This window comes from Camelus dromedarius, chromosome 25 (assembly GCF_036321535.1).
Source record: "Camelus dromedarius isolate mCamDro1 chromosome 25, mCamDro1.pat, whole genome shotgun sequence".
Classification (NCBI taxonomy): domain Eukaryota; kingdom Metazoa; phylum Chordata; class Mammalia; order Artiodactyla; family Camelidae; genus Camelus; species Camelus dromedarius.
In genome coordinates this window covers 278,750-300,642 of record NC_087460.1, presented here as the reverse complement: position 1 = coordinate 300,642, position 21,893 = coordinate 278,750, and the positions used below count along the sequence as shown (strand labels likewise).

The window sequence follows — 21,893 nt, the reverse complement described above, 5'->3', positions numbered from 1 at the left end:
TGTTCTCTGTACCTGTGGGTCTTGTTTCTGTTTTGTTATGTTTGTTCATTTGTTTGGTTCTTTAGGTTCCACATATAAGTGAGATCACATGGTATCTGTCTGTCTTTGTTTTATTTCTCAGCATAACACTCTCTAGGTCCATCCATGCTGTCCCAAATGGAGTTCATCCCTTTTACGGCTGAGTGGTACTGTGCTCTGTGTGTGTGTGTGTGTGTGTGTGTGTGTGTGTGTGCGCGCGCGCGCGTGTGCGTGCACATGCATCTGTACACACGCCACATCCTTATCCATTTATACATCAGTGGGCACTTAGGTTGGCTACTGTAAATGATGCTGCAATGAACTTAGGTGTGCATATATTGTTTTGAATTAGTGTTTTTGTGCTCTTCAGAATAATACCCGAAAGTGGATTTACTGGATCGTATGGTAGTCCATTTTTAATTTTTTGAGGAACTTTTATGTTGTTTTCCATAGTGGCTGTATCCTTTACATTCCTACCAACAGTGCGCAGCCTTGCCAACGCTTGTTTTTTATTGTCTTTTTTTCCCTTGCTTCTATAGTTAATTTGTATTTATTTTTAAAAACTGAAGTATAGTTGATTTACATATTGTGTTAGGGTCTGGTTCTTGTCTTCATAACGGCCCATTCTGACAGGTGTGAGGTGACATCTCATTGTGGTTTTGATTTGCATTCCCTGATGGTTAGTGATGCATCTTTTCATGTGCCTGTTGGCCTCTGTGTGTCTTCTTTGGAAAAATGTCTATTCAGACCCTGTGCCTATTTTTAATTGAGTTTTTATTTTTATGTCGAGTTGTATGAGTTTGTATATTTTGGATATTACCATTTGCAGATACCTTCTCCCATTCAGCAGGCTGCCTTTTCATTTTGTGGTTAGTTTCCTTTTCTGTGCAAAAGCTTTTTAGTTTGATTTGGAGTCCCATTTGTTTATTTTTGCTTTTGTTTCCCTTGTCTGAGGAGACACATCCAAAAAAATACTGCTAAGATTGATGTCAAAGAGCTTACTGCCTGTGTGTTCTTCTAGAAGTTTTATGGTTTTGGGTCTTGCGTTTAAATCTTTGATCCATTTTGAGTTTATTTTTGTGTATGGTGTGAGGAGGTGTTCCATTTTGATTCTTTTGCAGATAAGTTGTTCCAACGTGTGCTGAAGAGTCTGTCTTTTCCTCTTTGCTTCCTTTGTTGTAGATTAACAGACCGTATAAGCGTGGTTTTGGGGGGGTCTGTGTTCTGTTCCACCGTTTCATGTGTCTGTTTTTGTCCCAGTACCACACTGCTTTGATTCCTGTAGCTCTGTAATGTAATTTGAAACAGGAGTGCGATTCCTCCAGCTCTGTTCTTTCTCAGGGCGGTTTTGGCTGTCTGTTGTCCTGGTCTTTGTTCTAGCAGTGGACTTGTCATATACGGCCTTTATTGTGTTGAGGTGTGTTTTCTCTGTACCCACTTTGTTGAGAGTTTTTATCATAAACGGATGTTGAATTTGTCAGAAGCTTTTCCTGCATCTGTTGAGATGACTATGTGGTTTTTAATCCTTCAGTTTGTGTCACATTGATGGGTTCGCAGGCACTGAGCCATCCTTGCACCCCAGAATCAGTCCCACCTGTTCCTGGTGTGTGATCCTTCTAATGCTTTGTTAAATTCCGTTTGCTAGTACTTTGCTTGGGGTTTGTCCATCTGTGTTCATCACTGATACTGGCCTGTGGTTTTCTTCTTTTGTGCTGTCTTTGGTTTGGAATCAGGGTGATGCTGGCCTCATGGACAGAGATTGGGAGCATTCCTTCCTCTGCAGGTTCTGGAGTAGTTTCAGAAGGATGTGTTAACTGTTCTTTAAATGTTTGGTGGAATTCACAGGTGAAGCTGTCTGATCCAGGACTTTTGGGGGAGGTGTTTTTTTATTTATTTATTTTTTTTTTTTTAACTGCTTCAATTTTATTACTGGTAATTGGTCTGTTTATATTTTCTGTTTCTTCCTGATTCAGTCTTGGGAGATTATACATTTCTAGGAATTTGTCCATTTCCTCCAGGTTGTCCATTTTATTTTATTAGTGTGTAATTATAATCTCCTATGATCCTTTGTATTTCTGTGATATTGGTTGTAACTTTTTTCTTTTTTTTTTTTTAACTTAAAACTTTTTTCTTTTACTTGTCCCTTTTTCATGTCTGATTCCACTTACATGGGTTACCTCTCTTTCCTGCTGGATGGGTCTGGCTGAAGGGCTATCAACCTTGTTTCTCTTTTCAGAGTTAGGTCTTAGTGTCATTGGTGCTCTCTCTTGTTTTTGTTTTAGTCTGTGTTTCATTCATTTCTGCTCTGATCTGTATGATTTCTTCTGCTGACTTTGGGCTTCGTCTGTTCTTCTGGTAGTTTCTTTAGGTGTGGAGTTAGGTGATTTGAAATTGTTCTTGTTTCCCGAGATGAGCTTGTGTAACTATAAACCTCCCTCTTAGAACTGCTTTTGCTGTGTCCAGTGATCCGAACAGCTGTGCTGGTGCTGGCAGTGTCTGTGAATGGGCTGCGAGGGGGAGGGTGGGGTCGTGCTCAGACTCAGTGCTGCGGGTGGGGTGATGGCGCTGTGCTCTGGGTGCCTGGGGCAGCAGCCAGTGAGCTGTCACGTGTCTGGTCTTCTCTTCTCCTTCAGACTCTTCTCCATTCTCTGCTGCAGACCCAGACCTTCCTTTTCCTTTTCCTGCGTGAATAGGTTGTGCCCTGTACTTTTGGTATATTCGTAGTTTTCTTGAGTTGCGGGATATAAATCTTGTGCTGATAACAGACCTTCCCTTTGCTGCAGTTTGCATGCATTGTGAAGGTGGGGGACCACGTGTGACAGCGTCAGGAGACGTTGTCGCCGATCTGGACGACCCTTCAGGTTTCCTTCTCTGTCGTGTTAAAATGTTTCTGAGATACTTCCTTTATAGCTGCCCAACCAGAAGATGGAGAGGACACAGTCTGAATTAGTGGTTTTGTCCCCACAGTGGCCTGAGTTCCATAGCTCCTCCTCAGAAGTGGAGAAGTGGTACCACCAACCCAGTCTTGGCTTCCGTGTCTTCAGGTGTCTGCCAGCCCCCAGTCCCAATAATGAATTTTGATGTTGTGTTTTCTGACTTAATGCTTAAAATATTACCCATTTCCTAATGGTTTCTTTCTCCCTCTTTCAACCTTTCTTGTTGGTTTCAGGGGTTCAACAAGATATAGCTTCACAATCTCTGGATCAAGAAGTTTTATTAAAAGTTAAAACTGAAATTGAAGAAGAGCTAAAATCCTTGGACAAAGAAATTTCTGAAGGTCTCTTTTTTCTTATTTTCCTAGTTGATTAGGGGATTCTGTTGGTGTGGTTTAATTTTTTTTTTTTTTACAGTAGAGGTCATGAGCATAGTGTTATAAGGGTGAAACTGGAAGGTACCCTTTTTCTTCCCTGGGGGATATGTTTATTAAAGTCTCCAACTAACCTCAGCAGATTAGATGTAGCCTTTTCTGGTATCAGGTAATGGACTAAACAGGCATGTTTAGCTACTTTCCCTTCAGTGTGGTTTGATGTGCTTTTGGTACCTTACGTTGGTAACAACACTGAGGGGAGACGTGGAGGTGAGCTGCTTTTGTTAACTTTTGTGCGTGTGCACCATAGTTGTAGCAGCAAAGTACACGTGATGTTATAGCCACGCCCTTTATACTGAACATTTAAATCGTAAACTTTAAAACCAGTTACATTGTATTGTGTGTGAAGTTACATGTGTTGAATGAATCTTTACTCAGTCATTTCCTCATTATTGAGGGGAGCATTTGAGTTATTTCTTGTTTTGCTTTCCATAAATAATTTTTTTCAGCTTTATTGAGATATGTTCACATACCGTAAAGTGTATGCATTTAAAGTGTATGATTCAGTGGTTTTTAGTATAGTCACAGAATTGTACAACTATCACCACAATCAAAATTTAGAACATTTTTAATATCCGCCAGAGAAACACTATATACTTTAACAGTAACTTTTTGTTTCTGCTCCCACCAGCCCCCGCCCCACCCCAACCGTGGCAACCACTGACCTGCTTTTTGTCTCTGGGTATTTGCCTGTGATGGGTTACACGCATAAATAAGTACACGGAACCAAACGCTCTGCTTCCACTGGCCCGTCCCCAGGGGAGCACGTGCCGGCACCCGTCCCGTCCCGTGTGGGGCCGTGCCCCGCTGTGTGATGCCACCTTCTGTGTGTGGGGCCACCAGCTGGCAGGTCGTCAGGCCGTTGGCACCTTCGGGCTGTGCTGTATCGTAACCCTGGGAAGACGCATGTTCATGCTTTTGTGTGGGTTTCTGTGCTGCCCAGTAATTTTTAACAAGAAAAATATAAATTGTGTTTATAAATCAGCTTCCTGTTAGTAAAAGAGAGTATGAGTAGAAGTTCATAGAAATCCAGAACCTAACGGTAATCTTCGCTTTTAGTGCCCTTTACTGACACTTCTAACTGACTGACGTAACTGGAGTCTGGTTTCAGAAATGCCACCTTTGTAGAAGGAAAAGCCAAATGCTAAGAGAGGGAGGGTCGAGCCAGGAGAGGCCTCACGTTTGTCATTCTCAGACTGAACTGGCCTGTGTATTTTTAACATGCCAGTTTAGTCTTTTCTTCTCTTAAAAAGTAAGGTTTTTCCATAAAAATATTTCCTTTAAAAAAAAGATCTCTAAATTTAGGGCCTCTCAAGTTTTGTGTTCCAGGAAAGATAACGTCCCATGACGATGACCTGACTTTCCGGTGGCTTTTAACTGTTAGCTGGTACCTGGGTGTAGCTTCGTGATCCCCCGAGCGCTGACAGGGCTCCCGTGGGCAGCGTTCAGCACACTGGGGTTTTCTCTTGCCCTGTCTTCAGCCTTCACCAGCACGGGCTTCGACCGACACACCTCTCCAGTGTTCAGCCCTGCGAATCCCGAGAGCTCCGTGGAGGACTGCCTGGCTCACCTGGGGGAGAAGGCGCGGCAGGAGCTCGGGGCGTCTCTGCAGGGCGCGGTGCAGCTGCTCCTCAGCCGGTGAGTGGCCTCCACGCCGAGGCTCTGTTCTGGCTGAGCAGGGTCACATCTTTTCTCCACGCTTTGTATTTTTGCTTTCCCAAGTCATCTGTGTTTGTGTTTTGAGTGACAGCTTTTCACCATAGCAGTGATTTAACTGTTCCAGGATGAATTTGATCGTTTGTATTTACTTGTTGAGCTGTCAGGTTTCAGCAGATATTTCTCCCTGTTGTAAACACAAGCTGTTTCTTTCACGTGTCCTGACCCCTTTTACTGCCACTCTTTCTGGGGACCAGCATAAACGGAATGGCTACGGTTCGATGTGTTGTGCTGTGGGATTAATGTCACGTCAGTGTTTTTGGGGTCCCAGGTGTTGCTGAACTCTCTGGCTGCACATCCACTCCTGGACCCACTGCCTCATCCATAGTGGGAACTCTGCTCCCAGCTGTGGTTCTGACAGTTAAAGCTAAAGGCAAAAGAGAAGGGATCATGAGAATATATTAAAATAGAACCACGTCCTTTATTAGAAGTCTTAATAATCCTTTTCCCTTAATTCTTTGCTGAGGCTCATTAAGAAACTGGTATGAATTAGAAAAAAAAGTTTGTTTTAGTGAAGATTGGCAACTATCTAAAGCAAGGAAGACTGTTCTTGACTAGAAAGGCCGGTATGCAGGTGCCAGGTCACTGTTGCAGTGAAGTGACTCCTCACGTTCACCTGGGCAGAGTCTGTGCGTTACCATCTGCTAGAAGGAAGCAGTTTGAGTTTAAGGAGCGTTCGGTTTGTTTTTGCGAGCTCTGGTGACAAGCAAAGGTGAAAATCCAGGTTATACATGGGAAACAGTGAAGTGAAAATCGTATTTGGATTTTCTTAATTTTATATATAAAAGTGTGAAAAGAAATGTGGAGAGAAGATTCTGGGTGTGGGGAAGTGGAGCCTGAGCCGGAGGCCGGGGGACAGCACTGCTGTGGAGCGCAGCACAGAGGCCAGGCTGGCAGGCGCTCCGCACGGGCCCTCAGCACAGCCGTGCTCCGTGTGGTCTGCATATCGAGGTTTCTTGTTAGATTTGAAGAAACAAGACAGACATAGCAAAGCGCTTGTGAGAGCCGCTGGGGCTGAGAGCGAACTAGCCGAGAAGCCTGAGGCAGAACGTGCTGCTTCCAGCCTTGATACGAACCGTCCGTGTTGCATCATTACACTCTGTGCCGTAGTTTCTCCGTCAGGTTTGCCTTTACTGAGATGCTGTGATCTGTCCGAAGAACAGTATTACTTATGTCTTTGGAGTCCTCTTCATAATCTACAGGAAATGTTAGTATCTTTTCACTGCGAAGTAAATTACATTTTTTAAAGTGTTGTCTTGAGTGAGTATTTGTTTTGTTTTCCCCAGAAGGTAACAGCTTTTTTTAAGTCCAGGTTAGGTTGAGTCATGAAGCTCTGTTAGCAGTGACTGGAGCACAGCGATGATGGACGGGAGGTGCTGCACAGGTGACGACGGTGTCTTTCTTTGAAGGTGGAAAACACCACCTGTTCCTCTGAGCAGTTTGGTGAGAGTGGGAGATGGATCCTGAGCTCTTCCTGTAGCCAGGTGCCAGCAGTCTGACAGGTGCTCCCCACTTTGTCTTTGCTGGGTTCATGTAGCTCATTAGACAGGGCTCATTTTTAAGTGCTTTTCTATGTGTAGGATTTCCTCGGAATGTTTGAATTGGATGGATCTTCTTCGTGCATGCCTGCGTGTACCTGTAGTGCTTCAGTGTGTTTCAGTCTGAAGGGTGCCAGCGTGCTTTAGCCCCATAGACAGGCTCCCCGTAAAGGCTCCTGGGACGTGCAGCAGCAGCAGCAGACGGCTCAGGACAGGAGGCGAAGGGGCCGGACAACACGTGAAGCTTCCGGGACAGCATGGGCAGGTGGACCGCACAGTGTCCCTCAGGTTCTGGTTTTACAGCTGCCTAGTGCTCAGCCCGAGTCTTCAGAACAGTTCTAAGCTTACTTTAGTCAGGAAGGTGCCCCATGACATCTGTTTAAGAAGGTCACCCCTGGTGTCTCGCCTCCGTTCAGTGTCCCTGTAGGTTGGTGTTACGTTGACTCACATGAAGGAATGAGCCGTGTCATCAGAACTGTTGCCTGAAACATCCAGGCCACAGTAGGTGACATGCAGGTCCCATGTGTGTAATTTAAAATTTTCTTGTGGCCACATAAAAAATTTAGATTTTAAGTATGTTTTATTTACTTCAGTATATTGAATACACAGTTTTAGCATGTATTCGATACAAAAATTATTGGTGAGCTGTCACACGTATTTGTTCTGAGTCTGCATGGAGGGTGTGGGCTGCACGCTGAGCGCCTCGCTAGCCTTGCCCAGAGGCTTGTTGGCAGCGTGGGCGTCGGTGTCATCGTGGCCTGTGTCCAAGCCCTGGCACGTGACAGGCGCGGTGTGGCCCTGGGTGTGAGGCCCTGCTGTCGGCTCTGAGCTTCCGTGCCCTAGTGTGTAACAGGGGTTGCCAGTCCTAAATATTCGTAGTCGAGGTCACAGACTAGAGTGCTTGGGGCAGAAAACACCTTTGGAATGGATTTTAAAATCCTATAAAAGTGAGACTCCTCTCCTTTTTTACATTTTTGTTAATTCTTTGCCCACAAAAGGTGAGGAGTGAATTTTTATTAAATCTGTTATCCAAACTCCCCGGGCCTTCACGTGTAACTCAGTATTTTTGTCATTATTGTTGTTAATTAGCACACAAAGCCAGGCTTAGAACGTAGCCACGTGTCTCTCAGTAGATGAGTGCGCCAGGAATAGTCGGAAGGCACTGTCCACCCCGGGGCTGGTGTCAGGACAACTCAAGTTAAAAACAGAGGTCTGTTTATGACCTTGGCTTTTACTTTATTCCAACTCCTTAGATCCTCAGTTTGAAAAGTCTTCCAGTGACATGTCTCTTTAATTTTTGAATATTTTCCTTTTTTGCTTTTAAAAAAGTATAAATTGTTCTTTTAAATTTATTAACGAGGTGACTTTTGCTATTTGTTATTATTTGATTCTATATTAATGACCCACATGTTTGTTTATCTGCAGTGTGGAAATCTTGTTGGATAGGTTTCAAGCAATTGTGAATAATTTGTTACTATTTATTATTCTCGTTTTACAAGCTGGGAGCATAGGTCTCAGCCTGTAGAGAACATTTGAAGAAAAGCACGTACCAAATGGTAAAGCGGGTCCCCACCAAACAGTGTGTTGACTCTACTGTGTTACGTCAGCAAAGAGTTCAGCAGCAGAGTAGTGACTGTGTATTTGTTCATCTGGAAATGCAGAATTTTCCTCCTTTGTGACACAGACTTTTAAAAAAAATCTCTACAGGCCAGTGACATATCAGGCATTTCGGGAGTGTACAGTGGAGACCGCAGTTCATGCCAGCGGCTGGAACAAGGTATTCACCCAGTTACCTTTTCTCTTACAAGATTTCCGTGTGTTAGTGGTAAGGGTCAGGAGGAGTCGGTGGCGCAGAGAAGAGAAAACTGTCGAGCTCACTCTTTAACGCATAATCAGCTGTGTTAAGTGGGTGCTTCTGGTTGATGTGCTGTTGTGATGAATGCTGCGCGGTTCCGGTTGGCCCAGAACCGCGTGTGCCGGGGGGTGCCGTCTTCCCTCCCATCTGCCCTGAGCCCCCGTCATTTCTTCATGTCTCTGCCCCAGACGTGACGTTTCTCTGCAGGTGGTTACTTGTCACCAGGTAAGTGTGTCTTTGGGGAAAGCACAGGCTTCTTGGTTGTTATGTGAGTAACCCCGTTTGTGCTTACAGTTTTCAGAGCACCTCATGTCACATCTCACTGGATCAGACAGCCATCCTTCGCAGACAGCAGAATGGATTTTATCAGCTTTCGTTTTGTTAGTTAGTTAGTTAGGTCAGATGAATAATCAGAAGAAAAAAGGTAAAGTACTTGCTTTGCTCCCTTGACTAGTAAGTACTGGAGCCAGCGCTGGAGCTGAGGTCTTCTGACTTCAGCCTCGGCATCTGCCACGGCCCCACACCGCGTGTGCGTCGTCTCGGGCCAGCAGGGAGGGGTCTTGGGGGTGCAGTGTGGGGGCCCAGCTCACCGAGGAGGCAGCCTGGGACGAGGAAGTGCAGTGGGGTCATGTCTGTGAACAGCCATTCCCACTCAGAATTGTCACCACTGTGGGCCGGACTGTGTGACCTTACAGACCTAATTGATGTCTATTATTTTTACTCACCTTAATACAGGCTTTGGAAGCATTATAGCATAATAATTAGCATCACAGGCCTGTAATCGGACTTGTTTCGGTTATCAGCTTTGCCACAGACTAGATGCATGTCTTTGGGCAGGTTAATTAAGCTCTCTAAACCTACATTTTCATTTCACGGATGTGAAGTGGAGGTGATACCACTAGCCTAACTTGTGACAATTCCACGACACGTGTCCCGAGCTTATTTCAGCGTGTCGTCTGGCACTGTAAGAAGTGCTCAGGAAACAGTGGCTCTTACGTTAGATTTAACACCCGGGACCACATTCCCAAACTATCACTATTACGGAGTTTTACTATGTTACTTAGCTGTAAAAAATTTCTTAAAATATGTTTCATTTGCTTTCTTGAAATAAAAAAAACCAAACCTCTCTCATATGGACATTTGAAAGAGATTTTATAAATAAAAATGAGCTTGGTCATGATACGTTTCTTGGTGCATCACAAGACAGACAGCTGGGCGCTTGAGTGACGGGCTCTTCCCGTCACTCCTGTCTGGTGACTTGACCTCAACTCCTCATGCTCTCCTCCCACCGCCCCCGAACCTGCGGCTCTCCTGAAGAACCTAAGTAAACCCTGGTCTTCACTCTCTCTCCACCCGTCCTTTCCCCCTGTTCCCTGCTTCGTTTTACCCGCTCGTGTGGACCGGGGTCCACTGTCGGTCTTCGAGGCCGTGGCTTGAATGTGTCGTAAGTGAGGCATTTCAGTTAGAACGGTGCTAGCTCAGCTGACTCCCCGTTACCCTCGTCAGCCCTCCAGGGTGAGAAGAGCCTGGTTCATTAGGAAGGGCAGCGGAGATGTCTGCCTCCCCGGGCCCGAGGGGCTAATTCGAAGCACTTGGCTCATGTTTTACGTTTCATACTTTGCGTGAATCTTTGCGAAGTTCTGACACAGCACTGTTGTGTGAACACGGCTGTCTGGCAGATAAAAGGCTCAAGTGGGAGGAAGGTTCACAAAGCCGGGACGGGGCCGGCCGAACGTCGCTTCATCCGTATGGGGGTTTTAAAAGCATCGTGGTATAAAGCTCTTTAGATAGGTTGAAAGAAATGGAGGGAAAAAGCTGCTCACAAACCTGTGTTAATAGTATGATTTTTAAAAAAAAAATACATGTGTAAACGAAGGCTGTACAGTATGTGTATGACAAGAATCCTAATTGGAACTTGTGCGGGATCATACAGGGTGGTCATCTCAGACGTGCAGGTATTTTCCTTTAATTTTCCTATTTTTCCCTTCATGGGTATTGGTTTTTCCTGTGAACTTACGTGCTTATAGAAAGAAGAAAAAAAAAGGCCATCAAAGAGAAAAGGCAGCAGAGTGGTGGTGCATGGTGTGCGCACCGTGATGGGCTTCAGAAAGATGATAGCAAAGATAAGCGGATTCTTTGCCTTGGTTAATTAAATCACTGATCTTTTCAAACCCTTCACTATTAAAATCTCAGGTGTGCACAGAGCGGGACTGGCAGTGTGACAGACCTCGTGTGCCTGTCACTCCGCTTCCACAGTTGCAGCCTGGCTGGTCCGGTCCGTCCCTCTCTTCCCGCTTTCCCCTGGGTCGTTCTGGAGGGGACTCTGGCCATCGCGCCATTTCACCCGTGAACACACTAGTACCTGTGTCCGAGGACACTACCCCTTTTTTAAACAACTGATAATACCATTATGACACCTCAGATACTGACAGTGATTCTTTTTTATAATTTAATTTTTTTCCCGTTGTGTCAGTTTCTGGTGCACAGCACAGTGTCCCAGTCACGTACATTCGTTTTCATACTCTTTTTCATTATAGGTCATTACGAGATACTGAATATAGCTCCCTGTACTATACAGAAGAAATTGGTTTTTTAGCTATTTTATATGTAGTAGTTAATACTCACACATCTCAAACTCCCAATTTATCTCTTCCCGCCCCCCCCCCCGTGACCATAAGTTTGTTTTCTGTGTCTGTTAACAGTAATTCTGGTGTTATCACATAGTCTGTTCAGTTTTCAGATTGCTCCAGTTGCTTACAAAGGCTGATTTGTTTGACTTGAGACCTGAGCAAGGCTCACGCGTTGTATGTCGTTGATATGTCTTAAGCCTTTCCTATAAAAAAAAAATGGAAGTGTCGTTCCTGTACCGTGAAGTTTGCCCTTCTGAAGTATGCAGTTCAGTAGTTTTTAGAACGTTCACAGAAGTGTGCGACCGTCTACACTGTTTCCAGAACACCTTCATCTCCCCCAAAGAAACGCTGTGGCAGGGCCCTCCCCCCCCCCCCCCCCCCCCGCCAGCAGCTCTGCTCTGCCTTAGAGTTTGCCTGTTCTGGACATTCATACACGTGCCACCGTGGAATCTGTCACCTCGGTCTCTTTTACTACGCAGATTACTCTCTCTCTCTTGGTTTTTTTCCTGTTCTAATTGGCTTACTGATTATTTGTCCTGTAGAATTTTCCTGCCTTCTGGATTTTGACTGCACTGCTGAGGTGCCACGTAACCTATTCCTCTGTGTCTGCACAGCCGACCCTTGAACACCGTGGGGGTTGGGAGCGTCAGCCCTCCCTGCAGACGAAGTCTGGGTCTGAGTTCGCGCTGGCCCTGCTGTTCTCCATGCACGTGGTCCCGCGTCTGCGGAATCGGCCACGTGTGGGCTGGCCAGGCGGCTGCAGTCCTTACGGCTGGGGAAACCAGTGTCTCACCTGCGGCGGGACCTCCGCACCCTCGAGTCCCGCAGTTCAGACCATGTTGTCCAGGGGCAGCTGCGTCTCCTTTCCACTGTTAGGTCAGTCTGCAGGCTGGTCACAGTCCGGCTTCACCTTTGTGGCAAGACAGTGTCAGTGTTCTCTGTTTCCTGTCGCACCACACTGGGTGATACGAGTGCCCAGTTGTCTCTTAAGTTTTATTTTGGAGGAGGTGTGTCAGAGGCATTCAGACGTCATCGGCGAGTCGGATCCAGATACCAGCTGTGGGACTGACACACACTAGAATTGCTGAGGCATAGAAGGCTTAGGCGGTAACGGTGGAGCGGAATGTGTCGTTGCCATTACATGGTCTGCTCCCCTGGGAGGACTCCTGGCGCGCTGTAGGCTGGCCTGCTCTGTTCCTGCTGCAACTGGCTCCCGTGCTCTTTAACAAAAGGGTAACGTTAGCCAAGTGTGACCTGCTGGAAGAGGACGCCGCGTGGGACACACGAGGAGCTGGCCAGTGGGGGGAGTCCTGCCTGTGGTCAGAAACGCCTCAGCGTTCCTCTGCAGAAGTTATCGGAGGGGAAAATAATTCGTATGTGTTGTGGGGTTACCGGCATCCAGCAAGGGAGTGACCTACAGAAAGAAGTTCACAGTTAAGAATTACTTGCTTGCTTTTTATTCCCAGAGCTGTAAATAGTGGGGCCTTCTCGGAGTGGACACTTGGGGACCCAGTTTTGCTTTCCCCTTTTTAAGTTCCATGGGAGGGGACAGATAAAAAAATACCAGGCGTACCGATGATACAGAACTCCTGTGGGCAGTAGAATGTGAAGCTGATGCGATCAGTCGTAGGAGTAACTCATGAACTGTGTGTGTGATCCCAGCAGTTGAGGGCAAGTGTGTGTAACTGAATAAAGGCAGTCTGCAGTGTCCGCTGCAGTGGGTCCTTGAGGACAGCGTGTCGGAAGAGGTGACCCAGGACATGCAGACCAGGAGTGTGACGGCCGGATGGAAGGAGTTAGTCTCGTGCAGGGAAGGTCCTGCCCTCGCTGCGCTTCACGAGAGGGAGACGTGGTCGGGAGGGAGGAGACCCAGGAGAGGGTCCTCAGGTGGTCACGGCAGCGGAGGAGCTGCTGTGTGAAGGACGGACTACAAGATCAGTGGATTTCAGCATAAAAAGCATGGTGAATCAGGGAATATGATTAAGGACTAAAGTTAAGACAGCAGTGAAAGAGGATTACAGGGCCCTCTCGAGGTTTGATGCACTAGAAGTAGGGCGGCTGCGTTGGCCGCACGAAAGAGGTGAATTTGGGACAAATAAGGGCGAGTTTTGTTTTGCAGGTACGACGTGTTTGCCACTCACTTTTCTAAGAGGTGGTGGAGCTTAAACATGAATAACGGAAACACACCGCACGCTAGTCGATCGTTACGGGAAGTGCGAATGTTCCGAGTCTGAGTCGCAGGCGCCCCTGCTCCTGCTGGGACAGAGCCCGGGCTGGCGAGCACCGTGTGTGCTCTGTCCCCAGCGGTGACGCGGGGCTTCTGCTGGGGGAGCGTGGCTCATTCTTCTTTAAGGCCCTGCGCCCCTCTGTTGGTGCTGGGAAGGGCTTGTTACCGCTCTTCGGGCTGGAGGACTGGTAGAATTTCAAGACGGGTGTGTGTTGCTTTTTCTTCCCCCAGACTTTGAAACCCCTCAGGGCTGCTTTTACTTAAAAAACCAGAGAATACTAGTGAGGGTATGGACTTGTGGCCTGCTGTCTGTCCTCCTGCAGAGTGTGCGGTGACCCACAGCGGGGCCCTGGCGGCTGGTAGCAGAACGGAGATTGGTTTCATTTCCTTTGCATTCCTTTTCCAGTCACGCGGGACCCTGGTGTTCCAGGCAGGAGAGGTTGCGTGCAGGTGGTGACCTGGAAGGCTTTTCTGGGAAAACAAGGAAAGGGACTCTAGTTAGTCCCTGTCATAAATTCTGATGATTTTTAAGTATTGAGCCATGAGGTTACTGGGAGATAACAACACCTTCTCTGGTTTCTGATGACTTTCATGAGACAGCTCGTAATTTTGAAAGCCCTTGTTTTCAAATATGATAAACGTACATGGTACAAACTGCAGAAAGGCAGACACTGAGGAGTGCCCCCCCCCCCCCCCCCCCCCCGTAAACCGCTCACCTGGCTTTCCTCCTCCTAGGTCAGCGCTGTCGCCCGCGTGTGTTCCGGGGCCCTGCAGGGTCACAGAGGCGTGTGTGGGTAGAGGTTTGGTTTTGTTCACACAACCAGGACTGTTACTGTACACACTCTTCTTTATATTACTTTTTTCGCTGAAAATAAATCTTGGCAGTTGGGCAGTGAACAGTCGGATTCTTTTTAACAACTACACGTTCCTGGATTACCACATTCGTTTAGCAGTCCGTGTTGGGCGGTTTGCATTCTTGCTGTTACAGAGCGTCAGTGGATTTGCTGTGTGTGCTGCTCACACACACCCACACGGGCATGTGCGCTCGCGAGCTCAGCAGTTTTTGTGACATTATTGCTACTGCCTGGTGGGATAAAATGTGAAACATACAGTACTCCTAAAACTCGAGTAGGGGTCGCTGTTTGCTTCCTTTTATTTATTTATTGTAAAAATGAAATTCTGTAACGATTCACCAGAGTGTAGTTTCTAGTAGTTGAACATACAAAATCAATTGTAAGAATTTCAGTTTGTTTTTTACTCTCTCGTCTTTGCGTTGAAGATTTTGGTGCCTCTGATTCTGCTGCGACAAATGCTTTTGGAGTTGACGAGACGTGGCCAGGAGCCTCTGAGTGCGTTGCTGCAGTTCGGTGTGACGTACCTGGAGGACTACGCAGCGGAGTACGTCGTCCAGCAGGGCGGCTGGGTATGCGCTTTCCAGTGTTTCTGTGTAATCTTCCCTCAAAAAAAAAAAGAAAATTAAGCTCCCCAATGTTGTTTTTAACAGCAAAGGTCAAATGCCGTTATTTAACATTGATTGGATGACGATCAGTGGAAAGCCTGTTTGTGCAGTGTACGTTAAACCACTAAGGTTTTACTGCTAGTAAGTTGATACGTGGTGTTTTTCAGTCGTTCTAATTATGAAACGTTTCATGCTAGCAAAAGACACGTGAACGACTAAGGGATGGGGGTGGTGGAGCAAACACCTGTGCGTTTGCCATCCCCGCCCAGGGAAGGAACCCTGCCGGCGTGCGAGCCTCCTGGTAAGTCCCTCCTGGCTCTCCACGCGCTCCTGCCTACTCCACAGGCGAACACTCAGTTCTGACTTGTCACAGTTTAAGTGCATGTCTCTATTTCTAGACGATACGTGCGTTTTGTGTTTGGAACTTTATGTGAATCGTCCCCTCTCTGTCTTCTGTAGCTGTTTTCACTCTGTCACATTCCTGATGTTCACCTAGCTCATTGAGTCTCAGCCTTTTTTGTTATCACTCCCCTAAGGATCCTTTTTAGACGTTTTTATCTTAATCATTTCCCTCTTCCCCCCATGAAATTTTAAAAGCACAGACAGTGGGGGAGGGCACAACTGAGTGGTAGGGCTCGTGCGTAGCATGCATGAGGTCCTGGGTTCAATCCCCAGTGCCTCCATTAAAAAGAAAAAGACAAAGACAGTAAAAAATAATGAGTAAATAAAAATTAAAAAAATAAAAGCACAGACTTAAGTCCGTTTATGTGCTGTGGCCTTTTGGAGGGTCACAGGCCTTTGCCACATGTACGATTCCTCCCGTCTCCCTGACCGGTGTTCACCCCTGGAATCATCCCCGTTGGCAGTGCCTGATCTCGGGTGATCTGTTGACTGGCATTTGGTGTCCGTGTGCGAATATGTCACAGTTTACCTGTAGTTTATTTACCTGTAGTCTTACCAGTGGGTATTTTCTCCTTTTTGCTCTTACAGACGCTGCTGTTACGAACACTCACATGTGTGTGCAGGGGTTTCTCTGAGTGTACACCTCGGAGTAGAGTTTCTGGTTCCGAGAGGGTGCGCAGGTTCTCCTCTACAGGACAGTGCCGGAGTGGCTTCCAGAGCGGTTTCCCAGCTTGCACGCTGTCAGCGGGATATAAGAATTTCTGCTGCTCTACCTCTTCCCCAGTCAGACTTACTAATTTTTTAAATCACTTGCTCAAATAAGGTTATATCGGGGTGAGCTTAGACTTAACAGAGGTTCCAGAGCGAGAGCGCCCGCGCTCACCCTCACCGCCCCCCCCCCCCCCCGTGCTGACGTCTCAGGCACCTGTGTCCCTTTGTCAGACTGGCGTTTGCACGTTGGCTTTACCTCCCGCAAGTTGGCCCGCCTCTTACTGCTCTGAGTATTTCCCTCTAGATCCCTTTGGGCTTTCCACACAGGAAGTCACACCGGCATCACTGTGCACAGTGACAGGGCTTTTCTTGCTGGGTGCAGCCCCAGTCAGGGTCCCCAGCACAGTTACCGCAGCTGTCACTGGAAGGCAGCCCTGTCTTCCTGACGCTAACGTGAGTGCCCGGTTGTGCGAGTCTCAGTGAGCGAGGCTGGCCTGCAGCTCTCGCCTGGCCTCAGTTCTCAGGGCATGCCGGCTCTGGGGCAGAGCTCACAGCTGGGAAGAGTGTTTCCTTCCTCTTTTCCTGTGGTCTGGAGTGGTCTTCATGAGACCCTTACTCGTGCCTGGCTTCCTGCAACATTCCTGTAGACCTGCCTGGTATTTCTTTTGAGGGAAGATTTCTGGTTTTTCCTGTTGACTTTTGATAATCTTTCCTGGATACCATCCCTAAATTCTCAGATTTGTTGGCACAGAATTGTTGAGGCTTTTCTTTGTGGAGGAAGGTGCAGTGGGTTATTGTTCACTTCTCTTACACTGCTTTAACTTAAATTTTCTCTGTGGAGAATTTTGATCACGTACGAAAACAGGCGGGACAGTGTGGCGAGCCCCTGTTGCCTGCGCAGCGGCAGTTAACTTACTGCCAGCTGCTTACAGCGCCTCACTTCCCCCTTAATACTGTTTCGAAGCAAAATCCAGACATTGTATAACTTTATTTCCAAAAATGTCAGTATGTATCTCTGAAAACTAAAGGTTCTCTTTTTACTTTAAATCACATCACAGAGAATTAGAAGCTGTCTCTCCATGCTGTAGGCGCCTGTTGGCGCCCGCACCCCCAGGCCTCAGGAGCCCCCTGTTTCGCAGCCTGCGCTCCCTTCCATTCCTATTGTTCTCTCTTGGCTCCGCCTTTCTTTCGTTTGGGTTTTTAATTATTTTTTCCATTTAAAGTAATTTTCATTGCCCGGGGCGTTTTCCCTTGTGTCTCATTGTGTTCTCCCTTTCCGTGAGCATGAACTCAGGCTGAGCGGCCCTAGCCTCTGTCTTGCACTTACTAACCTGACCTCGTTCTAAGAAAGGGATGGTAGTTACCTTGCAAGAAAAAAGCTTATGCCACTGCTGGTTAAGCTCGAAGGCTGGTGGCACTTAAAGGAGGCAGTAGTGTTGTTGACGAGTTATATTCGGTTGGTGGCATTTGTGGTAATTCCTGAACAACGTTTTAAACTGTTAGGAAATTCTGACGTGGGAACGAGGGGAGTAAAACGCCTCCTTTGAGTCTGGACGAAACCCTGGACTCGAGGTGCCTGCAGCTTGGATGTCAGAGGAAGGTGGTGGTCGGCCTTGCTGACAACGGTCTCAAGTTCACATAGACTTTGTGACAAGCCCCCGTCCCAGGCCCCTGCTTTCCTGGGGGCTCTGCTTCCCCTCAGTGGGTGCTGCGGAAGGTGTGCCGTGTCGGTGCGCAGCCCCAAAGCCAGATCCGGAGGGAAGAGTCAGCGTGAGCTCCCCGGGAGAGTCTGTGGAGAAAACGCCCCTTTCTTCGTGCCCCACTGCTCCTCAAGCATAAAGGTGAAGAGCATCTGGGGTGCCTTGAGTGGGACCCTGTAGGTGGGCTGTTTTGGGGTCTTCTGGACCCGACACCCAGCCTGCACTTTTCTTCAAGCATCAATCTGCCTTGTCTCCTTGCACGACTTCTGCCCCCACCCGCTCCCGCCTCCCCCAGAGAAGGAAAGCGCCCGCCCTGCTGAGTCATAGGGTCCCGGAGGAGGACACGTTTCCCGCCTTGGTTTTCTCTGCTGTTCCGCATTCATTATTGCATTAAATATATTTAAATTGAACATGAACTAACTTTCTAGCTTTCTAGCTTCAAGGAAACTAGTCAGAGGAGGACTGCCTGGTTAGAAAGTCTTCCTCTGCCTTGTTCTGGAAGTGAACACCTTCAGTCCAGAAGCTCTGAGGTCTTTATTCCTGGAACTTCAGTTTAGGGAAGAATTTTCCCAGATTTACACTCATTTTAAATGTATTTAGCTGCCTTGGACTTGTCTGTCCTCCTTCCCTAGGGCACCGTCTTTAACCTGGAGTCGGAGGAGGAGGAGGAGCCACCGGCAAGTGTGGCGGAAGACAGCAACGACATTTACATCCTGCCCAGCGACGGCTCCGCGCACGTCAGTCCTCCCGAGTCCCCGGCGGCCACCGCCTCGTGGCAGGCGGAGAGCCTGCCGGTATCCCTGTCGGCCAGCCAGAGCTGGCACACGGAGAGCCTGCCGGTATCGCTGGGGCCTGAGTCCTGGCAGCAGGTCACAGTGGACCCTGAAGAAGTGAAAAGCTTGGACAGCAACGGGGTCGGCGAGCGGAGCGAGAACAACTCCTCCAACTCTGACATCGTGCACGTGGAGAAGGAGGAGGTGCCCGAGGCTGGGGAGGGGGCTGGGGGGCCTGGCGGGGAGGGGGCGGCAGGAGGGGGCGCCAGCCCCGCGACGTCGCTGTTCGTGGAACTCGGTGAAGAAGAGGTGGACGCAGCCGCGGGACCTGCTGCCCCAGAGCAGGAGGGGGTCCCCGCGCCGCACGGAGAGGAGGGGCTGCCCCTGGGAGAGGCAGGGCCCGGCCCTGCCAGCAAGGAGAAGGCTGGCCTGCTGCCCGAGGGCAAGTCCCTCCTGCTCTTCGGAGGGGCAGCTGCGGTTGCCTTTCTGGCGGTGGCCGTCGGGGTGGTACTGGCTCTGAGAAAGAAATAGACTTTTCAGAGAAAAAGGACAAAAGGAGTGAGGTTTTAGTTGCGTTGATTGAATTTGAACTGCCAGCAGCTGGCTGGACGTTTGTGGGACACTGGGGGCTTCTGGTCAGCACGGTCTGGGCCGGCCACACAAACTGGGGCTGGAGGTGGAAAGTGTCTGTCATCTGTCTGGCTGGAGGCTCCCAGGCCCGGGCCCTTGCTCATCCAGGTCTTTTGTGAAGAGCTCCCCCACCTCGATGTTGGCACCCCACCCTCTGCCTCTGCCCCTGAGCGCCAGGAGCACCTTCCCCGACGTTGCCAAATGTCCCCTGGGGGAGAGCCATCCCGCTGACTGAGGAGGGTCTAGGATAGGAGCTCCCAGGCAAGCGGGCCCAGCTGTGGGCTCCTGGGCCCGTGACCCTGGCGTCTCCTCTCCTGATGCACACGCTGTGCTTTGCAGCCGGGCGTCCTCCGCCCCAGTCCCCTCCCCCTCCCCAGCCCGCAGCGCAAGGTGCCCTGCGGGGTCTCAGGTACGGCCGCCCCTCCCCCTCCCGGAGAGGGCTTCCCGAGGCCTCATCCCTGCTGCTTCCTGCAGTTCCCCTTGTAAAGACGCTGCCTTTAGTCATGTTTAAAACCATACATAAGAAATGAAAGAGACATGGCTGCGGGGAAGTCTGCCCGGTTCGGAAGCGGGAGGGTGGCTTAGCTGACCTGCTGAAGTTCTTCTGGCCCTGTCTCTGTGGCCACGGACAGTTACTGCCCGTCACTGTGACCAGGACCTGGCCTGAGTCTTCTTCCCAGTCAGCCAGCAGCTCTGCGGCCTCTTGGCCACGTGCTGAGGATTCCTGTACTTGGGCTTACGGATCAGTTGAATCATAACTCTTACTAAACACACAGTCTCCTAAACATTGAAATGAGAAGCAGGGAGAGGCTGCCCTCAGGGTCGGGTCTGGCGCTCATTTCAGGGCAGAGGCCCCTCTGCTGACAGCACAGTCCGGGCGCCGGGCACTGAACCAGACGTCTGGTCACCAGCAGGCTTGCCTGCTGACTGCTGCTGACCGCGTCCCCAGGGGGCTGTCTACTCGTGCCGAGGGTCAGTGTCACTGACGGGACACACATGTTCGAGACAGGCCATCTCAGATTCATCTTAGTAAATGTAACGTTACTTTTTAGATCCTGAAATTTGTAATAAAATTACTTTACCTATCCTGATCACCAAAACTTGATGTTTTACATGTGCTTTCTTTTTAAAATTTATTTTTAAAATTAAATCTCTCTAAAGCAGTACTATTTAAAAGTTGGTCAGAAAGGTCTGGAGTGTGTTTGTTACTGTGCAGGTGTCTCGACACTTGGAGTCTTGGTGTCCTGTAGGCAGGGACGTTTTCGAGGACAGGCTGGTGCTGTGGGTGAGGGGAGGGGGACGAGCGAGGCAGAGCACTTCCTCGCCCCCCCACCCCGACCCTGTCTGCTGCACTGCTGTTGGCGTCGGGTGACTTGTCTTGATTCTTCCCCTTTGTAATCTGCTTACCTTCCCGCATTCACGCCTGCAAACTTCGGATCCTGACCCCTTGGTGAACACTTGAGCGCTAGGAGAAGCCAGGTCATGTCTGGGCGGCTCACAGGTCAGTGCTTGTTCTCCAGGGCACGCAGGGGTGACATGGTCTGCTGGACAGTAACCGGGTGGTGTGGCCACGGCCTTCCCTGGGGCCTGGCCTTCCCGGGCCGCCTCACGGTCAGCTTCTAAGTATTAGGATGTCAGTGTTGCCTCTGGCAGGCTGGGGAGAACGGAGTGCCTGGTAAGGATTTTTCTTAAAGCGGCTCCTGTTTTTTGCTGCTACATTAAAAAAATCATTTCTCCACCTCCCGCCCCGTTTTTGGTGGGGCTGGCCCCTCGTGTGTGTGACTCGTCAAACCCCTGAACCTGAGGGGCAGGCAGAGAATGAATGCAGCTCGTTCAGGGGATGCAGGTGCAGAACCAGGACTGTCGCCCTACATGCTCCTCGTCCTCTGAACTGTTGAGAAGTTTTGCTTGAAAGTTCCCCAGCGCTCTTAACTGCTCTACTGAATGTAATGATTTCTGACATCAGAGTTGAAGAACACTGGTTTGTTCTCTCTGTGGTGAAGTGGCAGCAGCTCTGGGCCCACAGTGTGCCTGCGGGCTCCCACGATGGCCGCTGCCGGGAAAGCCTTCTGGGGGGAGAGCCACCTGCTGACCCTCTGGTTCCCAAAGGCCTCCAGTCACATGCAGCCCCCGCCTGCTCATGGCCTGGGGGACGTCACCAGGGACTGGAGTTCTGTGAGCCACGGCTACCGTTAGTTTCCCGTGGAAACCGCTTCCCTCGGCCTCTTGATGATCCCGACACAAAAGCCACGTTTGCTCTGCCTGTTTCCCTGAAGGAAACGTGGAGAGATGCCAAACCCACGGAGTTTTAAGGTTATTTTCAGAGATGTTTTACAGAAATAAAAGGTACCCGTAGGTACGATTTTCCCCTCCCCCTTAACTTCTTGACTGTTTACACAGACTTATCTTACAGACAATCTGAGGGGTGGTCCTACTTCATCCAGAGGGGCTGTGGGCTGTGTGGTCACTTCCCAGAAACAGCTCCTGGCCTCTGGGTCAGCTCCCCCCCAGACACTGTCTCGTGTCCGTCTCGGCGGCGCACTTGATGCTGGATCTCCTGTTCTCCGGAGGACCACGACCTGCGCTGTGCGAAGCCTCCGCGTCCCCGAGGGTCGGCTGTGAGGTGGGCACGTTTTTCCATATTAGAATAATACCCTTTTGTCAAAGGTGTGGTGGTTGTACTTCTAGCAAAGTAGCTGAACGTTTAACGTGCTCTTGGTCCCTGAATTACAGCCGGCCTGTCTGTGCCGCTGTGGCTCAGGGTGCTGTTCTCAGGGGTGTGAAGTCCACTTCCCCGTCTCCTCCGAGTGACCTCCCCACCAGGTGCTCGCTGGCACTAGACGTTGGCTAGTTAACGTGCTGTTCAG

The 21,893-nt window shown here is 49.1% G+C and overlaps 1 protein-coding gene and 1 long non-coding RNA gene across 4 annotated transcripts in view; one reads left to right on the top strand and one right to left on the bottom strand.

Annotated features, from left to right (window-relative positions):
- The window catches only part of BCL2L13 (BCL2 like 13), a 44,111-nt gene extending 23,985 nt beyond the window's left edge, over window positions 1–20,126 (top strand). The window contains exons 3-7 of one of the 3 annotated variants that reach the window (XM_031444464.2): window positions 3,188–3,295; window positions 4,867–5,023; window positions 8,347–8,416; window positions 14,631–14,774; window positions 18,256–20,126. In XM_031444464.2, coding sequence (XP_031300324.2) covers window positions 3,188–3,295; window positions 4,867–5,023; window positions 8,347–8,416; window positions 14,631–14,774; window positions 18,256–18,927 — 1,151 coding nt within the window. In that variant the 3' untranslated portion in view covers window positions 18,928–20,126. Of the gene's footprint in view, window positions 1–3,187; window positions 3,296–4,866; window positions 5,024–8,346; window positions 8,417–8,788; window positions 9,675–14,630; window positions 14,775–18,255 lie in introns of those variants that run through there. The other 2 variants (XM_031444468.2, XM_031444469.2) reach the window with 2 other exon arrangements.
- LOC135319293 (uncharacterized) lies at window positions 13,373–18,256 on the bottom strand. The gene is made up of 3 exons (XR_010377755.1): window positions 17,288–18,256; window positions 14,068–15,950; window positions 13,373–13,822 (listed from the first exon to the last, which is right to left on the bottom strand). It is a non-coding gene; the product is annotated as an uncharacterized LOC135319293 (long non-coding RNA).
- Window positions 20,127–21,893: the final 1,767 nt, after the last annotated feature.